Below are 21,505 nucleotides of genomic sequence, written 5' to 3'. Positions count from 1 at the left end.
TATAAGTAAGGTTTCAGTAGAGTTGCTGCTGTCATGATTAACCAGTGCCAGTGATTTCAGTACAGCCACTCCACACTTAATTGGGGGTTATGTTCCGAACATCAATGAACATCTGCTGCTCTTTCTCCAATTGAGATCATAAATACTGCACCCAAAATAAACACATCTAAAATTTTGGGGGCTGGGTCGAGGCTGGAGGCTTTGGAAAACTAAAAAAGTCTAATAGGTACCACAAAATATGCAGGCCTGACTAGAACATCCAAGGGTGATTGATTAGAAACTGAATGAGATTCGCCAAGAGAATCTCACCCCATTCTTTAGCCTGTCTTAGTATAAATGTCATTAAATTAATGAACAGATGTTCAGGTGTGAAATTTTAGGTCAGATTAATCATTGCCACAGTCAAGTGAGGCATTTCAGCATTGATAACAGACAGACCCACTTTCTTATGGCAGTTTATTCTACATGCCCTTCTGTTGTCCCATAAAGGGACAGAAGCCACTTTGAATGAAACATCACAAACATGGTGTGTGATTTGTTTTGTCATCTGTTTCATTTCCCTGATGTAAAGAGAGCTAGTTATTATCTCATCTGTAATTATTACTCTCATAATTACTAACTGTCTCTTGGATAACATCTCAATAGATTTCCAGAGAATAGAAGTCAAAGTCTAAACATTAGAATATAAAAACCCTTCTTGTGATTCTATGCAAGGGAGAGGGCAGAGGAAGGGGAAGGATTTCTGCTGTTGTCTATGTTGAGTTGTAAGATAGGATCTTGATCTGTGAATTGGTAGTGTAGTGTGGTTCCTGTCAAGGTGGAATATTGTGCTGAGGATTGTATTGAAACTAAGGGTCGTGTTTCACATGGAAGTAAGGGTGTTTGAGGATGAGAAATAATATTTGCCTCAGCATGCTATTGTTTATTGTGCCCCTTCTCTTTCATCTGCCACATTTGGTGTGCAAACGTACCAGGAGATGCATCATCCATGATCTGTCCAGAATTCCACATGAATACTACCAACCTGGTGATCTTATTGTTGGCGGCCTTGCTTCTCACCTCTTTTCTGCTTTTGACAAAGAAGACTTCAAAGAAAGGCTAACTATCCATCAACTTCTTAATACCTTGTAAAGACTTCATATGTCATATAATACAGGAACATTCCTAAGCTCTAACCAGGCTTACTCAGAAGCAAGTGCCACTGGTTTCAGTGGGATTTACTTCCAGGCAGAGGTGGGGGGGGGGGACTATTGCTAAGCTGAAAAATTACCTAGTTAAGATGGAAAGCCCTTCTCTGTTCTGAATATTGAACTTCACCTCAGGAAGCTTGGGCTGAGAGCTCTTAAGAGGTGGGGTTCCAAGACCCCCAGATATTCACATCCAAGTAGGATACTCCTAGTTAAAAATATGTCACAGGTTTGGAAATTATGAGAACCACTCCATTAAACTAGGCTACCTACTTCTCTGCATTTTGATACACATTTTTAATTGGATCAAATCAGCACCTGTATATAAATGTTTTGTATATTTCTGTGCTTTGTGGTTTAAAAATGCTTTCTATCCTCTGTTGAAGGTCTCTGTTTATGTCAGTGTGTGAGTGTCAAAGTTTGATGCTTTGTGCTCTTCATGTTGTGCAGACCTGTTCAGTTATATCTACTTGGTGATAGGAAGACAGGAAGGGGAAAGAGATTCAATTGCATTTAATATTTATAGGCAGGGCCTGGAACAGGTACATTCATTCTGCTTGGCCTTGGGAACAACAGACAGTGATTGGCTGAAGGTTCTGAACAGTGAAGAAATGGCAGTTAGCTGTCAGTTGGGAGAAGTAATGAGTGAGGTGTGAGGCAAAGACAAGAGAAAGCTGAGGTAAAAGTGGACGACTGAGACTTAAATAGTTAGGTATTTATCCCCAGATTGTCAAGATTTGCTGTAGTGAAGATCAGAACAAGTGAGCTGGTATGTCTTTTAGGCTAGGAAGGTTCCCATTTCTTACCAGAAGAATGCCATAAAAGCAGGTTTCTTAAGAGCTCAACTGTTCAAACAGCCAGAAATACAATTGGCTAAATTCTGAGGTCAGAGGCAGATTGGTTCAGCTGCTAGGTACAGTCTGTTGGTGAATTGGGCAAAAGTGGCGGTTCAGGGAATTTGGTCTGAGGTCATAATTTTCAGAGACTGGTGTCAGCAACAGCATCTCTTGAATCTTTAGAAAGTGTTGCGTGCAACTTGCAGATCTCTTTAACATGATGCCCTTAAACCAGCAAGAGACTACAACCAGCTCACAAGCCAAGACTAACATTTACCCAAACTTCAGAAGTTTGGTGTAGGCTTCTCACTGCGAGAAGTGAGGTTACAGGGAACCAGGCAGAGGGACTTCTCGGTGGTGGCACCTGCCCAGTGGAACACCCTTCCAGAGGATGTCAAGGCAATAAGCAACTATCTTACTTTTAAAAGACATCTGAAGGCAGCCCTGTTTAGGGAAGTTTCCAATGTTTATTGCTGTATTGTGTTTTTACAGAGTGGCTGGCAAAACCCAGCCAGATGGGTAGGGTATAAATAATAAATTATTATTATTATTAACAGCATCTCTTGAATCTTTAGATAGCGTTGTCAAGTATATGTAGGACCCGAAAGTAAGTATCAGTATTCCCTTATTAGTGATAGAGGCAGGATTCAAATCAGTTCACATTTAAATGTGAACCTACCAAAATTAGCATGCTCTAAAAAGATAACAAAACCAAAACACAACTATCATTTGAAATTTATACAATGCATTCTTTTAGGGAAAATTGCTTTGCAGATATGTGTATACTAGGGAACTATTTGCAGTAGAATACAGAAGAATAATTCTGAAGCCCTTTTTAAAAATTGCATAGCATATTTTCCAAGGGTTCAGCATAAAATTCTCTTTGCAGTGTGGTGGCAAGGAACTACCAGCATATTCTAGCTTTGGTGTTTGCTGTCAAGGAGATCAATGAGAACCCCAAGATCTTACCTAATATCACCCTGGGCTTCCACATCTATGACAGTTACTTCAGTGAAAGGATGACTTACAGGGCCGCTCTGAACCTTCCCTCCACACTTGTCCCCAACTACAAGTGCCACACGCAGAAATCTCTGATGGCAGCTATTGGGGGACTGGACTTTGATACCTCCCTCCAAATGGCAGACATTCTGGACATTTACAAGATCCCCCAGGTAAGATACCACCTTGGCGACTTCATACTTATTTACCATCCTATTTTCTATCCAGAAAGGTTTTGTACAGTAGAGAAGGAAGCTGCTATCCTCAAAGCTGCTATCCTCAGAGCTGGGACTCAGACCATCAGGAGGCAGTTGTGCACACATTGTGGCACTTGAGTGGGATTCTGTGCATTAGTGGTTTGATAGATGTGTGGAAAGGAAGTTAAGACACCATGAAACGAGAAGCTGAAATGCAGTGATGAAGAAAAAGGGATGAAATGGAGAAAGAAAATGGAGGAGAGGAAAGCAGCAGTGCAGGAAACCAAGGACTACAAACTCAAGAAGGAAAAATGGGGGGGGGGAGAGGGAAAAAGGAATGCAAGGAAGTGGGCATGCGGGGGTGGCAGAGGATGAAGCAGAAGCTGAGAAGCTCCATGGAGGCAAGATCTGTTGCCCTTCCCAACTTTCTGGAACCTGCCTTCTTAAGGCAACTGGCTCATTTCACCTTCTGTGTGGTCAGGCCCTCAATGGACATATGCAGTCTGTCTTCCACATTTACAGATTATGCTTCTTTATTTCCTTCTAGCTCACTTATGGCTCCTTTGCTCCAGAGGATGCTGATCAAAGCCAAACCACTTCCTTCTACAGGATGGTGTCCAATGAAGCCCATCAGTACACTGGGATTGTTGAGTTACTTCTGCACTTTGGTTGGACGTGGGTTGGATTGCTTGCTAATGGAGACAGTGGAGAGAGATTTATTCAGACGCTGAAACCTCTGCTTTCCCAGAAAGGTATTTGCTTGGCCTTCTCACAGACAAACCTGAAAACGACATATTTGGCTGAGTACTATGTCATGTATTTCCACCGGGTCCAAATTTATCAAGCTATTATGGAAAGTAAAGCCATGGTGGTGGTTGTCTATGGAGCAACAAGGTCCATGCTTGCCTTGCGAACAATGCTAGCACTAGGTTCACTGGAAAATGTGACCAAAACCTCTGAGGGCAAGGTGTGGATTCTGACAGCACAGCTGGATTTCATAGCAATGACCTATCAAATGAGCATGGATATGCAAGTCTTTCATGGTTCCCTCTCCTTTACATTTCATTCAAATGTGGTACAAGGATTCAAAGCCTTTCTTCAGGCACAAAATCCTTTTGAGGAAGATGGAAATGGCTTTTTCAAGCAGTTCTGGGCACAGGTATTTCTCTGTTTATTTCCAAACCCCAATACAGAGGAGCAGGTCAGTGGAACCTGCACTGGCGAGGAGAAGCTGGAAGATCTCCCTTCGTCTGCTTTTGAGATGACCATGTCTGGCCACAGCTACAGTCTCTATAATGCTGTCTATGCCACAGCACATGCTCTACATGCCATGTTCTTGTCCAGGACCAAATACAGGGTAATGGTGGAAGGCGGGATGCAGGAGCTTCAGAAATTCCAGCCCTGGCAGGTAATTCTTTTCATGAGATACATTTTATTTGACCTGGGCAGTGATACATAAAACAGTACCCTGAAAAAAAAATCAAGCTTCAGTGTAAGACCATATTCTCCCCTTGTGTGCAGAGAAACTGCTCGTTAAGGTAGCATAGTGAAATATCAGGCCACCTTGCTTACAGCTGTTAAGCAGGAGGACCCAATCCTGCACTACCCTTCTTTTTTGTGAGCAACTTCCTTTGTGTGCATGGCAAAACGTGCAGCAACCAGAAGCATGGAAATACATACTGTATAACCTTAAAATATGCCCTTTCCCGTGAATTCCAGAATATCCCACTTCACTAGCACAAAAATAGATCACATGCTTAGCAGCTCCTACATGGTTTACTTACAAAACTCTTCAAAGTTCAAAGGTTTTTGGAACACAGCACTCTGAAAAAAGTTGCAGAAGCAGAAGACATAGCTTGGTTACAAAATGGTAAAAGTTCCTAAACTTTTTATTGGTATAGAAAATGGTTGTTCCAGACTACATTCTTTTCTGAAAGAAGCAGCTTCTTAAATCCATCTGGCTGTAAGGAACAGCTCAGAACTCCACTCAAACCAAATTCACACACAGAATAAGCAGAACAGAAGGCTTTGTTGTCCATTTCCTCCCAAGGTAAGGGGAAGTGATATAGGCCAAGCCTGTCAGGACAATTTACTCTACAGCATTAAACCCTTTATGTATGTATTACAAGACATTTGCATTACTTCAGAGTTACTGTTTTCCTTTCAATGCAGCTCCACCCCTTTCTTAGGAGTATCTCCTTTAACAACTCTGCTGGGGAAACGGTATCTTTTAGTGCGAACAGGGAAGTAGAAGCTGGCTTTGATATTACCAACCTGGTCACTTTCCCAAATAACTCCTTCATGAGAGTCAAGGTTGGAAGGGTAGGTGGGGAGGCTGCTGCAGACCAACATTTCACCCTTGATGACAACAGAATGATGTGGCACAGAAGCTTTAACCAGGTGAGGCTTAATTCCTACATCTATGAGACATAGGAAAAGAGAATGTTATTCTACTTACAGATCATCCGTCCAGCACATACCTGCCTTTCCAGCCAGATTCGAAACATTTTCCCCTGCACTGCTTAAGAATAAGAGAGTTGGAAGTCATGCCGAAGGTCATGTTGTCCGGGATACAGGAATCTCAACATAAGATGACCTTGCTGGCTCAGATCAATGCCCAGCTAGTGCAGAATAATGCCATTGGCCAGTCTTGTCCAGCATCTGGATATGGCATGTGGCTTTTGGTTTGGGGCTCTTTTTGTCCAAGTGTGTTTCATGAGTCTCTTCGGAAGAAGATGCAGATGTTTGCTGCTTGCAGTTCAAATGTATGATGATTGAGAAGGAAGTAGGGGCTGTGAAGGTTTGTGGGTAGCTATTCTTTGTCACCAAGTGTAGAATGGGGAAAGGGACTTCTTAGATTGGAAAATAATCAGCCCTCCTCAAGAAGGATTGCCTGGCACCTCCCTACATATCTATAGGCACCAGGCAAAAACATTCCCAAGCCATTAGTGAATTAAACTATTTATGGTCTTTCAAACTGGGATGTTACTGTTTCTGTTTGTCATGCTTTTCCTTTTTATTGTAAACCTTTTTATTGTAATGTAAACTGCCCTGTGGCATGGTATAATAAATAAATAAATGAATAAGGTTCTGAAAGTGGCCAACCAGACACTTGTAGGACATGATCATAAGACCTCTCTCCCCTTTTGTGGTTTCTGACAACTGGTATTCAGCACCATACTGCCTCTGACCATTGAGTAAAATGAGTCCCTCCACCAAGGATGGTAGCCTCTGATAGGTTTCTCTTCCATTAGTTTTTCCAATCATCTTTTAAAGTCAGCCAAGTTGATGCCTATCAATGTCTCCTGTAGAATTGAATCTCATAGTTTTAGCTATACTGCGTGAAAAAGTGCCCCAATCAATCAAAAATTAACTTCATTGGATATCTCTGAGTTCTAGTATTATGAGAGAGGGAGAAAAGCTTTTCCTTACCCTCTTCCCCATTATCTACATGAGCAGGTTTCACCCCTTTCTGAGTGTAACCCAAGTTGCCCTCCTGGTTCCAGGAAGGAAAAGATTGAGGGGGAGCCATTCTGCTGCTATGATTGTGTCCCGTGTCCTCAAGGCAAGATTTCATCCCAGAAGGGTAAGAGACACAGGATATATAATCTTCCAACTATATGTCATGTTAGAAGTTGAGGAAAAGGATAAATAAATTAGTGGTGATGTGTGCATTTTTGTACATATTGTTTGAATGGAGAACTGCATTACAAATGTTTAGAGAAGTACACATTTTTAAGGGAATCTGTACTTTGGTCAGTGTGTTGGTTCAAGGAGTGCAATGTAGATAGCCTTCTCATTCAAGTGGCATAAAAACCAAATTTCTCCTCCATCCCTATTGGCACATAGCCCCCACAAAGAAATATGGACCTTCTCCAAAAAAGAAAAAAAGGAAAAAAAAGGAATGGTTTGATGCCCATTATCTAATTTTTGTTACAGGATAAGGTACAGCAGACAATTTTGACCAAAATGCACCAGTGATATGACTGGGCAGGAGACACCTATCTTAATTCAGGCAATAAAAAATAAACATGCATATGGCTGATGCACGATCGCACACCCGGGTGGGGTGGAAAGGGGTCTGCATGGGTGTGGAATGGAACCCCTGTGTACAAAGTTCATGGACTGTACTTGTTCTGAACAATAACCATGTGGTTTATGGGAAGTTAGCAAGCCATCACAGGACACCCCACGTAACCCAACACAAAGGTTGAGGTGGGATTCTCATGCATCACTTTCAGTTTGGTGACTCTGGAAATATCTGTGATAACTCTAATTTAACCTTAAGTGTTCCATACTCACAACATGTAGCTACTATCCTAACATCTGAAATCTGAACGCATTACTTTCTTTCCAGACATGGAAGATTGCGTTGGGTGCCCCAAAGACCACTATCCAAACATGGAACAATCGCAATGCATTCCAAAGACCATCAGCTTCCTGTCTTTTAAAGAGCCTCTGGGGATGAGCTTAGCATTGATTGCTCTCTCTCTCTCTCTCCTCACAGTGGTGGTCCTAGTCATTTTCATTAAACATCGGGACACACCCATTGTCAGAGCAAACAATCGGGATCTCACCTACACTCTCCTCACTTTTCTCCTGCTCTGCTTCCTCTGCCCATTGATCTTCCTCAGCCCTCCAGAAAGAGTGAGCTGCCTGCTCCGACAAATGGCTTTTGGCCTTGTTTTCACAGTGACCGTTTCTTGTGTTCTGGCCAAAACTGTCATGGTGGTTCTGGCCTTTGTGGCCACCAAACCAGGATCCAGAATGAGGAAGTGGGTGGGGAAAAGATTTGGAAGTGCCATTGTGATTTCTTGTTCTCTTATTCAAGCTGCCATTTGCACTCTGTGGTTAGGAATCTTTCCCCCATTTCCTGATTCTGACATGCACTCAATGAGGAGAGAAATCATTCTAGGCTGCAACGAAGGTTCAGTTGTCCTGTTTTACTGTGTCCTGGGCTACATGGGCTTTTTGGCCATTATCAGCTTTGTTGTGGCGTTTTTTGCCAGGAAACTGCCTGAGAGTTTCAATGAGGCCAAATTCATCACCTTCAGCATGTTCTTGTTTTGTAGTGTTTGGATCACCTTTGTTCCAGTGTACCTTAGCACCAAGGGGAAATACATGGTGGCTGTGGAGATCTTCTCCATCTTAGCCTCCAGTGCTGGCTTACTGGGCTCCATCTTTGCTCCCAAATGCTACATCATTGTGTTGAGGCCGGATCTGAACAGCAAGGAGCAGTTAATAAAGAGGAAATAATAAATTATCCTATCATCTTTGTGGGGTTTTTCCTACCAAAATATGAGCAATGTAATCTCTCTTTATCCACACCATTCAATTATGTTGTGCCAGGCATAGCTCACTTTGGGAGGGAATTGGTAATCAGGCCTCTTGCTTTCCTTCGCTTTACCTGAGAAGCACATTTTAGGTCTGAGCTGGTTTCCTCATACTCAGACCACCTGGTTCTTAGAAGCCTCCCTTGCATTCCTATACCAAGAATTTGGAACTTTCAGCATTGTAAATAAGCCTTGTTTTGCTGCCTGTGTTTTCTGACTGTTGTGTGGGAAAGCACATGAACCTTGCCTTTGAAGAGTTCATAAGTATTACCAGTTCTTAACTTAACAAATGTGTGGTCTTATTCTATGCTAAGGGAAGATGGAGGTCATATTTTAAAGGTCTAGCAAACTATATTTCCCCACTTTAATTTGCTGCATATTTTGTGATTTAAAATCTTGGGTGGAAATCTCTCACCAAAGAATTTGTGCCCCAAACCTGGATCTTGGCATCCAGAGCATTCTCCTTTGTTGATACCTATTTTTCCTTCCTTCCAACGGAAACCACGTACAAAACTCAGCCCCTTTCACCATTCTTTTGTCTTGGCATAATTGTCAGAAAACTAATGAACTGGTGTTCAGGTGGGAAATTTTGGGAGGTCAGATTTATTAATGCTGACCAGTGCAAATAATTAGAGACTGCCTAACTGTTCTTCTCTTCCTCATTGCTGTTAATTCTGCATGGCCTTTTGTTGTCCCATAAATAGACAGAAACCACTTTGGATGAAAAATCAGAAGCAGGGGTTTTTTTTGGTCATTTTCTGAGAGGTTGTTATTACCTCATCTGTAATTATCACTTTCATCATGACTTAGTCTCCCTTGGATAATGTCTCAGTAGATTTCCAGAGAATACTAACCAATGTCAAAACAGGGGTATTATAACCTCTTCCTGCCATTCTAAGCAAGGGAGAGGACAGAGGAAGAGGAAGGATTTTCACTTTTCTTTCAATCAACTTGAAAAATAGGATTTTAATTTGTGAATTGTTAGAGAAGTGCTGTTCACGACAAGGCAGAATATTGTACTGAGTGGTTGTTAAGCAAGGTTCATGTGCTGGATGGAAATAAGGGTGTTTGATTAGAAAGAATATTTGCTTCAGTATGCTGCTGTTTATTGTGCCCCTTCTCTTTCATCTGCTACATTTGGTGTGCAATCAGACCACGAGTTGCACCATCCATGATCTGTCCAGCATTCCACATGAATACCACCTACCTGGTGATCTTATTGTTGGTGGACTTGCTTCCCACCTCCTTACTGCTTTTGATGAAGAAAACTTCGAAGAGAGGCTAACTATCCATCAACTTCTTAATAACTTGTAAAGAATTCAAATGTCAAGTAATCAGCTGATACTGAAATATCCCTCAGCTCTAACCAGGCCTATTTAGAAGCTAGTTCCACTGATTTCAGTGGAATTTACATCCAGGCAGATGGTGTGGGGGTATTTACAAAGCTGAGGAGTTGGCTTGGAAGAAGGGAGATGCAGATCTGAATGTGTCAGTGAGATGAGAGAGCCTGATCTTGTTGATGTGTTCTCTCCTCCCCACATCCCACCAAACCTCTTCAAAGTAGAGGTTAACAAGAGAACTCACAGATTAAACCTCCCTAGTTTAAGATGGAAAGCCCTTCTCTGTTCTTAATGCTCACCTCAGAAAGTCTCATGTGAGGGGTCTTAAAGGCTCACTTCTCCTTTGAGGTGGCACTCAAAGAGCCCCTGATGTTCTCATCTAAATCAAGCTAGACAATTGAGTTTATAATTTATAGACAGGGCCTGGATCAGATATATTCAGACTGTATTTAGCTGAAGGTAGTGATCAGTGAAGAAATGGCAGTTAACTGTCAGTTGGGAGAAGTTCTGAGGGAGGTGTGAGTTCCAATTGAGCAGTAAAGATCAGGTTTTCTGGGAGGAAAATGGCAGGACTAGGGGAAGTCTGAATGAGCCCTACATTAAGCTAAAATGCTGCTCAGTTCGTACCAGAAGAACATTAGAAACGCGGATTTCTTAAAGGAGCTCAGCTGTCCAAGTAGGCAGGAACATAATCTGAGGAGTTTGCCAGTCAGAGGCAGACTGTACCTAGCTGCTCAACTAATCTGTGTGTGAGCTGGACAGGAGGGGAAGGCTTAGGGAAGTTGGTATGAGAAAAAGATTTAGATGCTGGTGTCAGCAAGAATATCTCTTCTATCTTCAAGAAGCCTTGTCAAGTATATGATGTACCCCAAAGTAAACATCAATATTCCATTATTGGAAAGGGGATAATTCTAATCAGTTCATATTCAAATGTGAAACTACAAAAAAAAGAGATGTTCTAAAAATATATCAGAAATAAAACACAGCCATCATTTGAAATTCACACTTCTCCGAATTGTTCAATGCAGTTCTCCAGCTAAACAATATAAACAAAAATGAATATCTGGAGGTCCCTAAAGTATCCCTTAAAATGCATAGATTAGTGAAAGTGGAATACAAGCGGAATACAATGCATTCCTGTGGGGAAATTCTTCTGCAGATATGCAGATATTAGGGTACAATTTGCACTAAGATACTGAAGATCCATACAGAAGCCATTTTTAAAGAATAATGCATAGTATCCCCCAATGATATAGCATAAAATTCTCATTGCAGTATTGTGCCAAAGAACTACCAGCATATTCTGGCCTTGGTATTTGCTGTCAAGGAGATCAACGAGAACCCCAAGTTCTTACCCAATATTACACTGGGATTCCACATCTATGACAATTACTTTGATGAAAGGATGACCTACTGGGCTGCTCTGAACTTTCCCTCGACACTTATACCCAACTACAAGTGCAACATCCAGAGACACCTGGTGGCAGTTATTGGGGGACTGGACTTTGATACCTCCATCTACCTGGCAAACATCTTGGGCATCTACAAAATTCCCCAGGTAAGATGCTGCCTTGGGCATTTCACACTCATTCACCATGATATTTTCTATGCAGAAAGGATTTGTATAATAGAGAAATAGTTGTGAGAGACAAAGGAGAGTGATTCTGCCCTTCAGAAAAAGTGTTCCCAGTGTGCTTTGCACAGTTAAATAGAATGCATAGCATCAAATTGTCAGTGTCTGTGGATGAAGAGAAGGTAATGGGATGGTGGAAGAGTTCTCATCTCACCCCACTTCCTTATCCACACACACCTAAAAACATGTATCAAATTCCATTCTGCTGACTGACACCCTCTCAACTTTGCTCCATGGCCTACTGGTTGGAGACGGAAGCTGTTCACTTGCAAAGGTGGAAGCCTGCCAGTCAGGAGTCAGCTGCCCACACATTGTGGCACTTGATGGGGATTCTGTGTCTTAGTGATTTGAGAGAAGAAGGGAAGACGCCATGAAATCAGGAGCTGAAATGCTGCGGTGAAGCAAAGAGAAAGAAACAGGGAGAAGAAAGCAGCAACACAGGAAGGCATAGAGGGAAAAGTGGAGAAAGAAAAGGAGGAGGGAGGAGAGGAAAACAGGTGTGCAGGAAACTGGGCATGGAGGGGTGGCAGAGAAGGAGGAGGAGGCTGAGAAACAGAGTGCAATCTGCCACCCCCCTCCCAGCTTTCTGGAACCTGCCTTCTTAAGGCAAGTGGCTCATTTTGCCTCCTGGGTGGGAAGGCCCTGGATGCACATACCCAGTCCATTTGCAATAATAGATGATGCTCCTTTATTTCCCTTTAGCTCACTTATGGCTCCTTTGCTCCAGATCTACAAAGCCAATCTACTTCCTTCTACAGGATGGTGCCCAATGAAGCCCATCAGCACACTGGGATTGTTGAGTTACTTCTGCACTTTGGTTGGACATGGGTTGGGTTGCTTGCTGCAGAAAGTGGAGAGAGATTTATTCAGACCCTGAAACCTCTGCTCTCCCAGAAAGGCATTTGCTTGGCCTTTGCAGAAACAAACCTGAAAACGACACATTTGGCTGCATACTATGCCATGTATTTCCAGCTGATCCAAATTTATCAAGCTATTCTGGAAAGTAAAGCCAAGGTGGTGGTTGTTTATGGAGGAACCAAGTCCATGCTTACATTGCGAACAATGGTAGCACTAGGTGAAATGGAAATCGTGACCAAGATATCTGTCGGCAAGGTGTGGATTCTGACAGCACAACTGGATTTCACAGCATTGAGCCATCAAATGAACTGGGATATGCAAGCCTTCCAGGGTTCCCTATCCTTTGCAGTTCATTCAAATGTAGTACAAGGATTCAAATTCTTTCTTGAGGCACAAAATCCTTTTGCGGCAAATGGAAATGGCTTTGTCAAGCAGATCTGGGCCCAAGTATTTCTCTGTTCATTTCCAAACTCCAGTACAGAGGAGCAGGACAGTGGAATCTGCACTGGTGAGGAGAAGCTGGAGAATCTCCCTTCGTCTGCTTTTGAGATAACCATGTCTGGCCACAGCTACAGTCTCTATACTGCTGTCTATGCCATAGCACATGCTCTACATGCCATGTTCTTGTCCAGGACCAAATACAGGGCAGCGGTGGAAGGAGGGATGCAGGAGCTTCAGCCTTGGCAGGTAATGCCTATCATGGGATATACTTTATTAGACGTAGGCAGTGATATGTAAAACAGTACCCTGAAAAAATTCAAACTCTACATTCTCCGCTTCTGTGCAGAGAAGCTGCTCATTAAAGACTAGCACAGTGAAGTATCAGACCATCTTGATTTTAAAAAAACAAAAAAAAGTTTTTACAAATTCATTCACATGCATAGTATTATTACAGATATTTAAACTTGCACAAGATTCTTCTGAATCTCAAGATTTCCCTCCTCCCCATCATTGATTCTTTAAATAACTTTTTAAATTGCATATTATAAATCCATCTAATTTACCATCCTTCATTGTACCCAAGTCCTATGTATCATTGCAAGAGTTGTTTAAAGTCTGCCAATGAGTTCAAGTTTTTACAGTGGTCTTTCAAGTACAATATATATCTGTCCCATTCTTTGTTGAAGTTTTGATCCTCCTGAGTTCTGATTTTCCTGGTTAATCTTGCCATCTCTGCATAGCCCAATAGTTTCATCGGTCAGTCTGCCCCAGTAGGTATCTTGTCGTCTTTACATCTCTGGGCAAGAAGCATCGTTGCAGCTGTTGTAGCATACATAAACTGTCTTTTCAGTTCCTTCGGTATCTCTGCACCAACAATTCCTAACAAAAAGCCTTCTGGGTTTTTTTTAACAATAGCTATTTTAAACCTTTTTTAAAAAATTCAATGTATATCATTTCACAAAATTCCTTTACCACTTTACAATTTCACCACATATTATAAAAGGTGCCTTCCTTTTCCTTACATTTCCAACAAACATTTGAACTTGTCCTATACATTTTTGCTCATTTCCTCTGCAATACATCATTTACATATAATTTTCTTTTAAAGTATAACACCCCGCAAATTTCAAATCCCCTCTCCATAGTTTTTTCCATGCTGCGAACTGTATATTTCTTGCCCATTGAATCATAACCAATTTAACTTCTTCATCTTTAGTAAACCATTCCAATAACAATTTATACATTTTAGAAAATAATTTCACATTATTTTCCAACCATTCTTTCTCAAACCTTGATAGTTTAATAGCAAAACCTTTTCTTTTATCTATTTTAAAGACATCATTCAGCTGTTGATACTGTAACCAATCTGTTAAAAGGTCTCTTATGTCCTCAATTGTTTTCAATTTCAGCTGGTGTTCCTCCTCTACTAATAACTCCCAATATGTTGCCCAGCCTTTTCTCATATTCAATTTCTTCACAGAGATCGCTTCTAATGGGGAGAACCACAATGGTGTTTTCTGTTCTAGCCAATTTTTATATTTATCCCATACCACATATAATTACTTTCTTATTTCATGGTTCAGAAATCCTCTGTGTACCTTAACTTTTTCATACCATAGATACGCATGCCAACCAAATCTGTTAGCAGAACCCTCCAAATCCAAAATATCTGTATTTTGTAATGTTATCCATTCCCAAAACCAGCAAAGGCAGGGCGCCTCATATTATATTCTTAAATCTCGAAGGGAAAAGCCACCTCTATCTTTAGAGTCTTTTAATAGTTTATGTTTTATTATTGGATTCTTCCCCGTGCCAGATAAATTTTGAAATATCTCTTTGCCATTCCTTAAAGGGCCCTGCCCCACTGATCACAGGAATCGATTGAAACAAAAACGTTATTGGCAATACATTCATTTTTATCACAGATGTCCTCCCCCAAAACGATAGATTCATGCTTTATTTCCCACCAATATTCCTTTTACTTCTTCATCTGATCTTATATTTTGTGCCAATGTCTCTAGTACTAAAATAAACAGTAATGGCAACAGGGGACATCCCTGTCTTGTTCCTTTCATTATTTTACATCTTCCATTATTACATTATTCACAATCAGCTTTGCCTGTTGTTCTGAATAAATTGCATCATTTCCTTTATAAAATGTCTCTCCAAAATCCATCATTTCTAATGCCCCCCCCATAAAAGTCCAGGAAACATGGTCAAAGGCCTTCTTTTGCATCTATAAATATTAATGCTACGTGCTTATCATTTCTGGCCTCCAAATATTCTATTAAATCAATTATATTTCTCATGTTATCCTTCATCTGCCAACCAAGAAGAAAGCCGGCTTAATCTTGATGGATGAAATCCTTTTCATTCTATTTGCCAAAATATTGGCAGTTTGTAGTCATTATTTCATAAAGAGATTGGCCTGTAATTTTTAACTGAAAATAAATCTGTATCTTATTTCGGAATCAGTGTAATATATGCCTCTTTCTGAGATTCTTGCAGTTTCTCTGTATTTAATATTCCATTCATTATATCCTTAAGTGGTTGTGCCAGAAAATCCTGTACTGTATTGGCCCGAATATAAGCTGCACCCAAATATAAGCTGCACCTTTAAGATTGGAGGGGGGGGGGAGAGAAAAAGAAAAAATACCTGAATATAAGCCACTTCATTCCTCGCTGCTCCTGGCTGCATACTGGGGGCAGGGGGGGGGGGCTGATCTGCATTGCTGGCAGCCTTATCCCTTCCCGGCCTTGGGGGAGAAGATGTGGGACTATGCTCCTGGCACTGTTTGCCCAACGCTCCTGGCTACATATCATAAGGTTGCGAATATAAGCCACACATTAACTTTTCACGGTCTGAGTTTGGGAAAAAGGTGGAGCTTATATTCAGGCCAATACGGTAATTTCTTATAATGCTTAGCTGATAGTCCATCAGGTCCTGGTGATTTACCAGCTTTAGCCTGGCCTATTCCCTGTTGCATCTCCATCATTGTTACTGGTGCATTCAAAGAACTGATCTTCTCCTTTGGAATTTTTGGTCAATTGTTCTGCTTTAAATAACCTTCTATTTTTTCTCTGTGTTCCTCACCAGCTCAATATAGCTCTGTGTAATAACTGTTTCCTTATATATTTTGGATTTTCTACTATTTTCCCTTCTACTTTCAGTTTATTTATTAAATGTTCACTCTCTTTTTTCTTTAACTGCCATGCCAGCAATTTCCCTGGTTTGGGTTATGGTCCAAAAGTGTCCTAAGTTGTATCTGTTTTTTTCTTGAATCCATGTGGCTGTAGGGAGCAGGTCAGAACTCCACACACACCAAATTAACATTTAGAGTGAGCAGAACAAATGGCTTTGTTACCCATTTCCTCCCAAGGTAAGAGGAAGTGATATAGGCCAAGCCTGTCAGGACACCTTACTCTACAGCATTAAACCCTTTATGTATGTATTACAAGACATTTGCATTACTTCAAAGTTTCTCTTTTTATTTCAATGCAGCTCCACCCCTTTCTTAGGAGTGTCTCCTTTAACAACTCTGCTGGAGAAACGGTATCTTTTAGTGTGAACAGGGAAGTAGAAGCTGGCTTTGATATTACCAACCTGGTCACTTTCCCAAATAACTCCTTCATGAGAGTCAAAGTTGGAAGGGTAGGTGGGGAGGCTGCCGCAGGCCAGGAATTCACTCTTGACGACAACAGAATGGTGTGGCACAGAAGCTTTCACCAGGTGAGGCATAATTCCTACAGCTATGAGAGATAGGAAAAGAGAATGTTATTCTACTTACAGATCATCCGTCCAGCACATACCTGCCTTTCCAGCCAGATCCTAAACATTTTCCTCTGCACTGCTTAAGAATAATAGAATCATAGAGTTGGAAGACATCCTGAAGCTCATGTTCTTCGGGATACAGGAATCTCAACATAAGATGATCTGGCTGGCTCAGATCAATGCCCAACTAGTGCAGAATAATGCCATTGGCCAGTCTTGTCCAGCATCTGGATATGCCATGTGGCTTTTGGCTTGGGGCTCTTTTCGTCCAAGTGTGTTTCATGAGTCTCTTGGGAAGAAGATGCAGGTGTTTGCTGCTTGCAGTTCAAATGTATGATGGTTGAGAAGGAAGTAGGGGCTGTGAAGGTTTGTGGGTAGCTATTCTTTGTCACCAACTGTAGAATAAGGAAAGGGGCTTCTTAGATAGGAGGAGAATCAGCCCTCCACAAGAAGGCTTGCCTGGCTCCTCCCTACATATCTATAGGCACCAGGCGAAAACATTGCTCTTCTCCCAAGCCATTAGTGAATTAAACTATTTATGGTCTTTCAAACTGGGATGTTACTGTTTCTGTTTGTCATGCTTTTCCTTTTTATGTTTTTATAATGTAAACTGCCCTGTGGCATGGTATAATAAATAAATAAATAAATAAATAAATAAGGTTCTGATAGTGGCCAACCAGACACTTGTAGGACATGATCATAAGACCTCTCTCCCCTTTTGTGGTTTCTGACAACTGGTATCCAGCACCATACTGCCTCTGACCATTGAGTAAAAGCAGTCCCTCCACCAAGGGGTGGTGGTCTCCGATAGGCTTCTCTTCCATTAGTTTTTCCAATCATCTTTTAAAGTCAGCCAAGTTGATGCCCGTCACTGTCTCCTGTAGAATTGGATCTCATAGTTTTAGCTATACTGCGTGAAAATGTGCCCCAATCAATCAAATTAGATATCTCTGAGTTCTAGTGTTATGAGAGACGGAGAAAAATCTTTTCCTTACCCTCTTCCCCATTATTTACATGAGCAGGTTTCGCCCCTTTCTGAGTGTAACCCAAGTTGTCCCCCTGGTTCCAGGAAGGAAAAGAAGGAGGGGGAGCCATTCTGCTGCTATGATTGTGTTCCGTGTCCTCAAGGCAAGATTTCATCCCAGAAGGGTATGAGACACAGGATATATAATTTTCAAACCGTATGTCATGTTAGAAGTTGAGGAAAGGATAAATAATTTAGTGGTGAAGTGCGCATTTTTGTACATATTGTTTGAATGGAGAACTGCATCAAAATTGTTTAGAGAAGTACACATTTTTAAGGGAATCTGTACTTTGTTCAGTGTGTTGGTTCAAGTAGGGCAATGTAGCCTTCTCATTCAAGTGGCCAATTTCTCCTCCATCCCTATTGACAGACAGCCCCCACAAAGGAATATGGACCATCTCCTAAAAAGAATTGGTTTGTGACCCATGATCTAATCTTTGTTACAAGTTAAAATACAGCAGGCAATTTTGACCTAAATGCACCAGTGATATGACTGGGCAGGAGACACCTATCTTAATTCAGGCAATAAAAAATAAACATGCGTATGGCTGATGCATGATCGTACACCCAGGCGCAGTGGAATGCGTTCAACCTAGTATGTGGGGGTGGAATGGGTCTGGGAATGGAACTCCTGTGTAAAATGGTCATGGACTGTACCTTTGGCTACTATGGAAATATCTGTGATGACTCTAATTTAACCTTAAGTGTTCAATACAGCATGTTGTTACTATCCTAACATCTTAAATCTGAATGCATTACATTCTTTCCAGACATGGAAGATTGCATTGGGTGCCCCAAAGACCACTATCCAAACATGGAACAATCGCAATGCATTCCAAAGACCATCAGCTTCCTGTCCATCAAAGAGCCTCTGGGGATGAGCTTAGCATTGTTTGCTCTTTCTCTCTCTCTCCTCACAGTGGTGGTCCTAGTCATCTTCATTAAACATCGGGACACACCCATTGTCAGAGCAAACAATCGGGATCTCACCTACACTCTCCTCACTTTCCTCCTGCTCTGCTTCCTCTGCCCGTTGATCTTCCTCAGCCCTCCAGAAAGAGCGAGCTGCCTGCTCCGACAAATGGCTTTTGGCCTTGTTTTCACAGTGACTGTTTCTTGTGTTCTGGCCAAAACGATCACGGTGGTTCTGGCCTTTGTGGCCACCAAACCAGGATCCAGAATGAGAAAGTGGGTGGGGAAAAGACTGGCAAGCTCCATTGTGTTTTCTTGTTTCCTTATCCAAGCAGGTATTTGCAGTGTGTGGTTAGGAATCTTTCCCCCATTTCCTGATTCTGACATGCACTCAATGATGAGAGAAATCATTCTAGGCTGCAACGAAGGGTCAGTTGCCCTGTTTTACTGTGTCCTGGGCTACATGGGGTTTCTGGCCATTATCAGCTTTGTTGTGGCCTTTTTTGCCAGGAAACTGCCTGAGAGCTTCAATGAGGCCAAATTCATCACCTTCAGCATGTTCTTGTTTTGTAGTGTTTGGATCTCCTTTGTTCCAGTGTACCTGGGCACCAAGGGGAAATACATGGTGGCTGTGGAGATCTTCTCAATCTTGGCCTCCAGTGCTGGCTTACTGGGCTCCATCTTTGCTCCCAAATGCTACATCATTGTGTTGAGGCCTGATCTGAACAGCAAGGATCAGTTAATAAAGAGGAAATAATAAATTATACCATCATCCTTTGGTTTCTTGCCACCAAACTATGAGCAATATAATCTCTCTTTATCCACATCATTAAATTATGTTGCATTCTCTGTGTTGCAATTGTTATGTGCAATTTCTTTTAAAAATCCCCTGGGGTCTCTTTGAGACAGGGGTCCCTGATCTTGTTTTAGCCCTAAGGTTTATTTGGAAAACTAAAAAACTGTCATGAGTACCACAGAATATCGATGCCTAACTAGAACTTCAGAGGGTGATGGATTACAAACTGAACATGAAAAAACAATACACTGAGAGAAAACTTTTATATAGGTCTTGTTGCTTTCTAGCTTATTTTTCCTGCGGGTAAGGTTTCAGTAGAGTTGCTACTGTCATGATTAACCAGTCTCAGATATTTCAGTACAGCGAGTCCCCACTTACTTTGGATTATTATCCAGTGCCCCCTCCCACATAAATGAAGATTTGATTAGTGGGGAGCATCCTCTAAACCCTTTGAATGTCTTCTCTACTGCTCTCTCTCCATTCCAGATCTAATATACTGCACCTAAAATACCCATGTGGAATTTTGGGGGCTGACTGGAGGATGTGTGGAAAAGTTGCTGCTTCTGTGCTCTTCTATGCACATTAGCTGTCAGGTGGGGGGGGGGGCTGAGCTGAGCAGCATAAACATCGCCCTGCTGCACCTCCAGTCTCTTCTCTGCCCTCACAAGCCATGAGAACTCTCAAACTCTCTCGATCCATTTCTGGGTATTAATTATTTAATTATTATTCGTGTTCAGTGGGGGATGCCTGTGGTTATGGGCAATATATTCTAGACCATTCCTGGAGAGTTTTTTTAAAACTTAAAATTCAATGGATGGCAATTGTGGTATTTTTAATGGTCTTATTGTTATAAAATGGGGCAGAATGTTTCTGAATGAATATTTTGGAATAAAAGTATATTGAACATGAGTGAGATTAAGCTCAGTTTTATCAGAAAATATAATACCACCACACACTACGTTTTATTATTTCTATATACTGTCCCACCAACCAGTTGAGTGGTGCTTTTCTATCAGGAAATGATAGAAAATGCACATCAACTAGGCACTCCCACGGGGTCACCGCTCGGGGTCGTGCCTTGGGCCCTGGCCTCCATAGGCTTCGGACGGGGCCATGCCCCCTGCAATCCTTTACCGGACTACCCTTCAATATCCGGGGGAGGTGATGGCGCTCCCCCCCATATATCTACAAAACAATACCCATACCAATTCCTAACCACCAAAGCCGAGAAAGTTGTGACGATTTGCTACGAGGTAGGCAAAAAACCCAATGGCTGGTGCCAATTTGCCAAGTGGAAAAAATTCCTACTAGGCCCCTTAACGGCGACCAACCGAGGTCCATAGCAAGGTCAAAAGAGGAACCTTGAAGGGTGGGTGGGTGGGAAACCAACGCAGCTGAGAAGCCAAAGAGGGAGATTCCTGGCCGCGCTTGCCTTAAATGAGGCAAGGCACATCCCCTGGGCCGGCTGATTGGCTGGCCGGGGATGACGCGGCAGAGGATTGCTCAGGCCTCCAGTGCTGGCTTACTGGGCTCCATCTTTGCTCCCAAATGCTACATCATTGTATTGAGGCCTGATCTGAACAGCAAGGAGCAGTTAATAAAGAGGAAATAGCAAATATAATCTCTCTTTATTTACATCATATAATCATGCTGTATTCTATCTCTTACAACTGTTATGTGCAATTCTTTTAAATATCCACTACTGGCCTCTTTACAACAGGTGCCTCCAATCTCTTTTCTTCCTAAGATTCATTTGGAATACTAAGAAGCTATCATGAGTACCACAAAATATTGATGCCTGACATGAACGTTAGAGGGTAATTGATTAGGAAGTGGCCAAGGAAAAACAATATATTGAGAGGCAATTAAAAAACAAACAAACAAACAAACACGTCTCATTCCTTTCTAGGTTATTTCCCTATAAGTAAGGTTTCAGTAGAGTTGCTGCTGTCATGATTAACCAGTGCCAGTGATTTCAGTACAGCCACTCCACGCTTAATTGGGGGTTATGTTCCGAACATCAATGAACATCTGCTGCTCTTTCTCCATTCGAGATCAAAAATACTGCACCCAAAATAAACACATCTAAAATTTTGGGGGCTGGATCGAGGCTGGAGGCTTTGGAAAACTAAAAAAGTCTAATAGGTACCACAAAATATGCAGGCCTGACTAGAACA

The 21,505-nt window shown here is 41.7% G+C and overlaps 2 protein-coding genes and 1 long non-coding RNA gene across 3 annotated transcripts in view; 2 read left to right on the top strand and 1 right to left on the bottom strand.

Annotated features, from left to right (window-relative positions):
• The first annotated feature begins 172 nt into the window (after positions 1 to 172).
• Positions 173 to 9,153, top strand: LOC310690820 (vomeronasal type-2 receptor 26-like). The gene is made up of 6 exons (XM_083470393.1): positions 173 to 1,127; positions 2,913 to 3,195; positions 3,767 to 4,627; positions 5,392 to 5,619; positions 6,679 to 6,805; positions 7,577 to 9,153. The coding sequence occupies exons 1-6, from the start codon at positions 889 to 891 to the stop codon at positions 8,473 to 8,475; spliced, it is 2,637 nt and encodes an 878-aa protein (XP_083326519.1). The 5' UTR covers positions 173 to 888; the 3' UTR covers positions 8,476 to 9,153.
• On the bottom strand, positions 3,735 to 10,326 carry LOC310690881. Its single transcript, XR_014518246.1, has 2 exons — positions 10,192 to 10,326; positions 3,735 to 4,000 (listed from the first exon to the last, which is right to left on the bottom strand). It is a non-coding gene; the product is annotated as an uncharacterized lncRNA (long non-coding RNA).
• Positions 10,327 to 10,358: 32 nt separating this feature from the next.
• The window catches only part of LOC310690530 (vomeronasal type-2 receptor 26-like), a 44,185-nt gene continuing 33,038 nt past the window's right edge, over positions 10,359 to 21,505 (top strand). Inside the window, exons 1-2 of the mRNA XM_083469635.1 lie at positions 10,359 to 10,410; positions 11,168 to 11,450. Of these exons, the coding sequence (XP_083325761.1) occupies positions 10,370 to 10,410; positions 11,168 to 11,450 (324 nt within the window). The 5' untranslated portion in view covers positions 10,359 to 10,369. The remainder of the gene's footprint in view (positions 10,411 to 11,167; positions 11,451 to 21,505) is intronic.

Source organism: Podarcis liolepis (assembly GCF_965112155.1).
Source record: "Podarcis liolepis genome assembly, chromosome: 13".
NCBI classification, from domain to species: domain Eukaryota; kingdom Metazoa; phylum Chordata; class Lepidosauria; order Squamata; family Lacertidae; genus Podarcis; species Podarcis liolepis.
This window is presented reverse-complemented; position numbering and strand designations above follow the sequence as displayed.